General features: G+C 42.5%; 2 protein-coding genes across 2 annotated transcripts; both read left to right on the forward strand.

Moving 5' to 3' along the window:
* The first annotated feature begins 505 nt into the window (after window positions 1-505).
* On the forward strand, window positions 506-3,033 carry LOC115687058 (uncharacterized). Its single transcript, XM_030612529.2, has 2 exons — window positions 506-1,016; window positions 2,353-3,033. The coding sequence occupies exons 1-2, from the start codon at window positions 640-642 to the stop codon at window positions 2,759-2,761; spliced, it is 786 nt and encodes a 261-aa protein (XP_030468389.2). The 5' UTR covers window positions 506-639; the 3' UTR covers window positions 2,762-3,033.
* Window positions 3,034-4,120: 1,087 nt separating this feature from the next.
* Window positions 4,121-7,744, forward strand: LOC115687054 (UDP-D-xylose:L-fucose alpha-1,3-D-xylosyltransferase MGP4). Its single transcript, XM_030612526.2, has 4 exons — window positions 4,121-4,935; window positions 5,394-5,555; window positions 6,501-6,716; window positions 7,204-7,744. Exons 1-4 carry the CDS (start codon window positions 4,453-4,455, stop codon window positions 7,411-7,413), a joined length of 1,071 nt encoding a protein of 356 aa, XP_030468386.1. The 5' UTR covers window positions 4,121-4,452; the 3' UTR covers window positions 7,414-7,744.
* The last annotated feature ends 1,317 nt before the right edge of the window (window positions 7,745-9,061 follow it).

Here is a 9,061-nt window from a genome sequence, read left to right on the forward strand (position 1 = left end):
TCGTTTATGTAATCAAATATGTTGATCTTTGCTCTCAGTGCATATGTTCACCTATTAATACCACGTACATTAATCATATCGTTGCAGTTTGCTGAAATCCACTCTCATTTTTTAATCGGCTCGATCACTGCTGTGATTTTCATTTCATGTCCAATCCATCGAGTTGTAAATAAAAGATACAAAATACCGTGTCGACATGGTGTATCAATTTCAGGGAGTGAGAGCATAATCCCCATAGCTTTTCCTACGAAATAACTTGAGAATTCGGAATTGGGTCCGCTCATATCGCCTTTGCCTTCAGGAAAGGATCAACGGCCTTTGATTGGTCGAACCCGGACAAGGGCGAGAGCCCCTCGGCCCGCAGGCGATAAATCCCGACGACCAATCACATAATTTCCTCAGTTTTTAATTTAATTACGCCCCCATTAATTCCTAATTATCCACAAAAGGAAACTATTTTATTATCCGAAACGGATATCTTCTCTCCCCCCCCCCCCCCTCCCGCTCCCCATTTTCCTGCTTCCCGTCTGGCCCAGGAAAATATCTCAAATCTTCACCGGTCGCGATTTTCTCGGGAAAAATGTCGCCTCGCCGTTTCGCAATCTCTTGATCCTCCGCCACCGCCAAGCGAAGCTCGCCATGGCCGTCCCAATCCTCTCGCCGGAAGTCCCCGCGCTCCGCGCCGTCCGGCGCGCGGGATATGCCGCCACGGAATTCTCCCCCCTCGGGAGCCCTAATCCTAGGAATCTCAGAGCCGTGCCGCTGCTTCGGAGGAGCGAGGATTGGGGGTCTCGGATGAGGCTCCGGGCACGGACCAAGGGCGCCGAGTTGGGAGTTGCTTCGGATTGCGATCAGAACGTGAGCCTGCACGGGCAATTCTCTGCTCCGGTGAAGAAGAGCAAGGAGGAGGAGGAGGAGGAGCAGGATTATTACTTGAACATGGGCTACGCGATTCGCACTCTGCGCGAGGAGTTTCCGGAGCTGTTCTACAGGGAGCTCAATTTCGATATCTACAGGTTCGAACTTGTTGATCGCTCGTGGTGTTTATGGATTCTGTTTGGTGGCTTAGCTTCTCGAGGAATGAATTTATGCGATTGTGCCGGTGCTATAGTCGAAAAGTTTTGGTTTTTTCGACGATGTTTAGCTCATATTAATTAGTTTCAGTTGATGAGTGACGTCGTTGCTAATGCAAATGAAGCATATGGATGGCTTGGGTAAAGCGGGTGGGTTTTAAGCAGAATGCTTATGTAACTAGTGATGGTTTTTGGCCCAAAGTAAAATACCCAAGCTTTTTTTATGGTACATGGAGACGCAATTGGTGCAAGCACAAGAGCTTGATCGATTATGTTAGTTCAGGTTCCATTGCTATGTAAGTGAACAGGCGGTTTCGTGTTGGTTTATCAATGCATTTCTGGGCGATCGTGGTATACTAAAAGGAGATGTGTCTACTTGCAATTCATAGCCATGCTAGTTACTTGGTAGTTTCATTATAAACTGATGCGATGATTCATTTGTTACTATGGACTTAATAAAGCCATCAGATGGTTTCTTCAGGAGTTCATTGGGTATATAAGTGCCTGATTTGTATAGCTATAGCCCATGTGTGCTTTTTACTATCAGCATAAGTTTCAACATAAAAATATTCTTGGAATCATCAATAGGAAAATGGAAATGAGATGAACCTGAATGAATACCCAAGTTCTTGACGTGGAACCAGCTGCAATGTCAAAGTCAATAGATATTTGATCACCTTGTGCTGATTTACCTTGCTCATTGCTATTGTATTCTGAACTTGGGTCGTCACTAGTGCCCATACGCAGGATGGGTGCAGGTATAATAATCTTGAATCTCTTAATACTTGATAGTCACATTAGGTGTTCTCTTAAGCTTGTAAGAATTCAAAATTTTTTCTGCTCTCGTATCCACAAATACTAGATTGGGAGGGAGCTCCTACATATATGTGCATATGCTCTCTTGATGTTCATAACGAACTATCACACAGCTGTGGTGTGTTGTTTATGTGCCTTTTGCTTGTGAATGCCTTCTGACTACCGGGTGAACTCTAAATGCTTGTCTCTGCTGCTAATTATTTTCTATATGGCGACCTATGCTTATTCACATCTAGTCTGTTATACTTTGAGATAAAACTGTGCTTTTAGTTTTCTGGGTCGTATGCACTTAACTTGGTGTTATATCCTACTACTGACCATATAAATAATGACTGTTCTCGATGATGATGCACATTTTGGAAGTTCCGAAAGCTTGTGTTGTTTCCTTTAGGAAAATATTAATAGCCATTCTAAAGTGGTGTCTTGGAAATCAATGTAAGATGCTCTTCTTTGCTTTCTTTAGGGATGACATAGTCTTCAAAGATCCGCTCAACACTTTCATGGGAATTGAGAACTACAAATCTATCTTCTGGGGATTACGATTCCATGGAAGAATATTTTTCAGGGCTTTGTGGGTTGACGTTGTTAGCGTGTGGCAGCCGGTTGAAAACGTCTTGATGGTTCGGTGGACTGTTCATGGAATTCCGCGAGTCCCATGGGAGAGTCGCGGTCGATTTGACGGCACTTCTCAATACAAATTTGATAAGAAGGGGAAGATTTTTGAACACCGTGTCGATAACATCGCTACCAATTCACCCTATAAGTTCAAAGTGCTAACTGTGGGTGAGCTGATCCAGTCTCTGGGCTGCCCCTCAACACCAAAGCCAACATATTTTGAGAGTTCATCGTCTTCATCTTCGAGAAGGAACTAGCGTAGAGAAGTTGCCTTTCAATTTTGATATACAGTGCGTCCTTAAGTTAATCCCTGCAGGTTGAACTTTTGGCCCGCTTTTTGCCAGGCTCAAGCAACTTGGGACTGTAATGGCAGGTTATTAGATTGAGTCATCCTAGAAGACACTTGTACTATAACTGTATATTTGTATAGTATTGAACGAGTGTAAGCTGTCGTTCTCCCCTAGATGGTGTGTCCTGTATGACATTTTGCGACACTGAGTATGAATTTACCATGCGTTATGTTCTGTAAGTTCACTATTTTCTGGTGCCAGGGTGCTTAGAGGTTGAACTCTGCGACGAGTTTGAATGCTTCTTGAAAGGAGGTTGAGCTATTAAGATGAAGATAAATTTGGCATCATTACTCTTACTTATTTTGTGACTTCGATCATCACAGCTCAGGTGATTTACAATGACAAAGCACGTGTTTTTTTTAGACCAAACGACAACATCAGATCACTTCCACTGCTGAAACAAGAATTTACAACACCGAAAGCTCTTCTTCATTAAGGAGGAAAGCTTTTCAGGTCCTCCTTCAACGTGTTACACAAAGGTGGAGGAGGATTGTTAACCCAATCTAAAGAAACTTTTCCTGTCCTAGACAGAGCAGCGACCCAATTAGCAACATCATAACCACTTCTTCTTACTAAAGCAACTCTAACCCTTTCCGTTTCTCTGCTGAACATCTTCATATCTTTGAGTAAGAGGTGCAATCTTCCATGGCACTCCAGCTAGCTCTTTCACAAGTGCATCAGGAACCCTCTTGGAATCAATCTCCTGCTCACATTTCTCCCAAACTCCTAGTTCTAGCTAATTTCCCCTCCTTTGCAGCTAGGGCCTCTGCCAAAATAGCACAATCAGCTTTAACAATCTTGGACACTCCATCGATGAGTTTATCAATCTCAGACCCCACAGTAACTTTTCAATCTTCCTCTGAAAATGCACCATCGCAATTTATTTTAACATCATACACCTAATTTGTGACCAAGATTGATCGAAAATACTATCCCGTTAAAAGTTAGACTAAGGATATAATTGGGTCATACTCATCAAGAATTTTCCTACACACCCAACTCATCCAAAACGTGTGGCCGGATTTTAAGATGTCATATTTCACGATCACGGCCCTCCGATCATGAGGCGTGGTGAATGATAAATCGAAGCAAATTTGGTTCATTAAGTTGCGATTCACATGTTAATCGATACAAATTTTAGTAGAACGAAGAATTCAAAGGATAAATTGGCAAAAGGGGGGAAAAAAAGGAACAAGAAGCAGTCGCACGTGTCGGCCGCAAAAAGAAATTAAAAAAGAAAAAGAAAAGAGGCCACCATATTTCAGATCCGACTGTGTTTCCCATTGAAGCTGTGCATCTAAGCGTGCGGTCGCTCCATTCACCCTCGAAAGATCGATTCGTCTCTCGACCTCAATTCGCCATTCTCGTCGACGTTCGACCTAATCCGAAGCTCTCGCGATCCGTCGGAGAGTCTCCGATGTTCAGCCGCTCCGAGAGTCCCCCGCAGCTTATGACATTCGAGGTCAGTTTCGCCCCGTCTCCGTCGTGCCGGGCATAGCGGCGGCGGCGGCGAGCCGAATCGAGTCTGCTCGCTCGTCCACGACCGTGAACACTCCCCTTCCTCAGCTCTCCTTCGATTCGCTCCGCAAGCGCGAACAATGTCGTCGTTCCTGCACCAGAGACCCCTCCAATCCACGCTCTCCTACTTCCGCGAACCGTCGTCCCCTCGCTCCTCGGCGCTCGCTCAGAAGCACCCTTCGATCTTCGGTCGCACCGGCCTCTTTATCCTCCTGTTGGCCCTCGTGATCCTCGGCGTCTTCATGCCGTGGTCGGAGATGCACGACGGCATTTTCTCGAGCACGAGGCCGGCGCTCACCAAGTGGCGGGCCTACACTCTGGCGCAGGCGGCGTCGTTCGTGGCCAAGAACGGGACGGTGATCGTGTGCGCCGTGAGCCAGCCTTACTTGCCCTTCCTCAATAACTGGCTGATCAGCATCGCCAGGCAAAAGCACCACGAGAAGGTGCTCGTGATCGCCGAGGACTATGCCACGCTCTATAAGGTTAATGAGAGGTGGCCTGGGCACGCGGTTTTGATCCCTCCGGCTCCCGATACACAGACGGCGCATAAGTTTGGTTCTCAGGTATACTAGGGCTCTTCTGGGAATTGAGTTAAGTCGATGCTCATGTGGGTTTAACAGAGAGACTGATGTTGCCCTTGTTGCGATTATATTATGGCCTTTATAGACTTCACCCAAGGAATTTGTGGTTTATTTGTTGCTAGAGATGAGCAACTAAGTATGAAATGCTAGGTACTACTGTTGTCATCTGAAACCCATGCTGTGTTGCAAGTTAATCGGGTTGCGGTTGGCATTTACCTGCTGAGGTGCTTGATATAATCCTAGCCATAAGGGGTCTTGGTAGAGGTGTCATAATGCCTGGGGGAAGTATCATTGTATTCTGATGTGCTGGTTTGTAGCTGTCAATTGGTCGGTTCATGTTTATTGCCCTTTTGTTTTTTTGAGATGGTTGTTTATTTTCCGAGTTCAATGGACAGCCTTTCTAAGCTTGCTACCCTTTTCCTTCTTTTTTATGTCACAAGGGGTTCTTCAATTTTACATCACGAAGGCCTCGCCATCTGCTAGACATTTTGGAGCTTGGGTATAATGTTATGTACAATGATGTTGATATGGTTTGGTTGGCTGATCCATTTCCTTATTTGGAAGGAAAACACGATGTCTACTTCACCGATGACATGGCTGCTGTAAGTATTCCAATCCTCGGAATTAGTGTTTCTCTCATACATAGTATACTTAGTGGAGTAAAGTTTTACATGTTGGCTCTATTTCACTCTATCTACCGAGAAAGGGGAAAAGAACATGAAGTGAAGGAACAATCTCTTGTAGTTACGATTTGATTATGCTATATTTTCTCTTTATCACATTTATTGAGACATTATTGAATGATTTGTAACGGTGCTTGTTCAGCTGGAATGTTGCGTTGATCTTCGTTTCTACATTCGGTAATATGTCTGTCTTCATTCTGAAAGTTGATGTAATTTGCGTGGTTAGTAACGTGATTGTCAGCATTCATGAGAATCATGCCATCAAATAGTCTGGAGCATCCAAATCATGGGGTGTCTTTCCGAATCATGTTTTAAGCCTTACATCCTCTTAAGAACCACAGACAAGGCAAACCTTCAATAGTCCACCCAGTTAAGAAAATCAGCAATAGAGAGTGACAAAAACAGAGAGCACGATAAACACCAAGTGATGTTTTAAGACTAATTGCAGTTTCCAGCATTTATGGAGTCAAAGTCCTGTTGCAATGGATTTCTACAGTCCTGGTCCATCCGTACCCAAAAGTAAAATATGTCCCCATACTTACGAGTCTCGATAGCATCCAACAATGCTCTTTCAGCAATAAAAGGCAGGGATGCCTCTTTAAACCCCATTTTAAAATGCATCTGACCAAGAAACTGCTTTATCTTATGTCACGCCCTTTTCCCAACATAGATTAAACAAAAACATTCTGAAAAAGCGCATTTGGAGTTTAATATGTTTCGCCTATTTCTGTCTTTATTTAGACAGCAGTTATGCTTTACAGTCTGCCATCTTATCAACCCTGTGTACCTGGTTTTTACTGTCTGAAAGTCTGAATGGTCCATTGTTCTCATTCTTAATATTCATACTCTTTCTTCTTTGAACAGGTGAAACCCCTGAACCATTCTCATGATTTACCGCCTCCTGGAAAAAAGGGTCGGACTTACATATGTAGCTGTATGATCTTCCTGCGCCCCACTTCTGGTGCAAAACTTGTGATGAAGAAGTGGATCGAGGAACTTCAAGCTCAACCATGGACAAAATCAAAAAAATCCAATGATCAGCCTGCTTTTAATTGGGCACTGATGAAAACCTCTGGACAGGTTTGTCGAGTCTAATTTGGACAGCTCATGTCGATTGTTCTAATGCCAACCAATTAGTTGGCTTTTGGAGAATGCATCACTATTCCATGGTATATTGGTGCCATGAATGATTGGATGATAGAGCAAAATCACGACTAACACTGACATCCACTTGCGTTTGTCATCGTATATACTCATCTTGCTCAAAATATCTGTTTTGATCATGGAGTTGAGATATTTTCTTGATTCAGATGGCAACCTGTTTATGGAACTTGAGAAACTCCTTAATGCGCTTTCGATAATTCTTGATCATCTGGTCAACCAGTTTTAGTAGAGAACTCGGTCCTGCATTTCCTGCACCTAGCCCTGTCAATCGATTATGATTCAGGACGATTTGTCGAGGGATTTGCTACATAGAGATCCAGCAAAGTAAATAGATGCTGCACTGACACAATTTGCATAATACTTGTGTCATACTTATGACCGGTTATATTTCTTCCATCTGCAGGTTGATCTCTACCTGCTGCCCCAGAAAGCCTTCCCCACGGGAGGCCTTTATTTCAAGAACCAGACATGGGTACAGGAAACCAAGGGCATGCATGTCATAATCCACAACAACTACATTACAGGTTTCGAGAAAAAGATAAAGCGGTTCCATGATTTCGGTCTCTGGTTGGTGGACGATTACGCCAATGAGTCCCCGCTAGGCAGGTTGTGAGAAATTCATCACCACCTTTTCCTTTAGGTGAGGCTCTGCGACGAATTAACCCCTTCTAATGCTGACTCCTGGGGCTGTTTGTTGCTGCTGCCGTGGCATTGCAAGGTAGATGAAGTCGGAGGACTATATATCAGATTCTGCAGCTCATACACTCCCAGTTTCAGTTTTGCGGTTGCTGCTGGCTCTTGTTAGAGCAAAGAGCCTCTGTTTCATTTAGTTACATTTTCACCTAGATTAAGATCTCGCCCATCTCAAGGCAAAGTTTTTATTTATTCTTTGTATCACGAATCGTATAAAAGAAGAAAAATCAAAGTTAGATCCCATTGGCTCATGTAAAAAGCTTCTTTGAGTTACGTTGCAACTCAGCATCTATGGGGGTTCCCTTGGCGAACTCCCGAGAGCACTCCATGTTATGGATTCGGAAGGGTTAGAGAAACTAGCATGGGCTTTGCGAGCATAATAATATTTTGGTTAATGTGAAAATAACAGCACGTTATGAGCTGCAAATTCTTGAATGAGTGGATCAAATAATAATTTATAATTATTTGTTATTTATTTTTTTGTGATGTTAATCTCACAAATTAAGAATTGTCACTTAATTTAAATTGTCCAATTTTTTTTTAAATTATATGATTTTTTTTTTTTGGTCAGCATTAAATTATCTGATTGGATTGGCTTAAGTTATGGTGCTTGCTTTATTAAGAAAAAAAAAAATCCTAAACAGCTTTTTTTCCGCGTTGATTCTGCAACAAGCAAAGAATTTTCTTTGTGTTTTTTTGAAAAAAGAAGACTCCCGGTAGAAATCGCACGACCGTATCCTAATTGACAAAACATCCCAAAAACAAACGTCGAATGAATATCCAAAATTGCCCCCCCTCAAGTGTCGGTCAACAATGACAGGCAATAAATAGGACAAAAAAAAGCACTGGGAAAATCGAAATCGTTGGTGAATTTGAAAAACTAAAAAAACGGACAAAAGACCCTTCTCTGGGTAATGAAAACGAAAGAAGTCGGCCCGGGTCATTTCATCGTGATTAATTAATTCTTTTGATCGGTCTTTTTGTTAATTTAATTGTTGATTCTGCCCTCGCCTCCTTGGTTAAAGCTGACAAATCACGGTGGGCGAGCGACATAACAAAATGGGTTTAAAAAACAGAAGAAGCACTATAGTATTATAGCGAAATTATCCATCCACATGTCTCTCTACAAATCCAGTTGTCCGTCCTGTCAGATATAAAACTAAGATACAAATTTTTTTTAAATAATATATATTGTTTAAACAAACTCTATCTCGGCAGCATCAGCATGGTGTGTGCTCCTTCCATAAGCAGTGGTCTCTCCAATTCTATCTAATTTATAAAAAATAAAAAATAAAATCAGGAGTGGGGCGGTGGACTTTCAATCATAAATATTCCAGAAGGCACTCCTAATTACAAAAAAAAGGTTAAATTCTGCTCTGAAAGAGGGGCATTACTTGAATCGTCTTATTATTAAGAAGTCTTATTTTATATTTGAAAGGCACGAAAAATATTCTCGTGATCAATTTTTTAAAACCATAATCCCGTCGTGTGGTACGCAAGGTATGTTTAAGTTTAGCATGGCCATATCAATTAATAATTATTTTGACCAACGCGTTCCAATCGAAAAT

Source organism: Syzygium oleosum, unplaced genomic scaffold (assembly GCF_021117445.2).
Source record: "Syzygium oleosum isolate NSW1041296 unplaced genomic scaffold, Sole_v2.1 Sole_v2.32, whole genome shotgun sequence".
NCBI lineage: Eukaryota > Viridiplantae > Streptophyta > Magnoliopsida > Myrtales > Myrtaceae > Syzygium > Syzygium oleosum.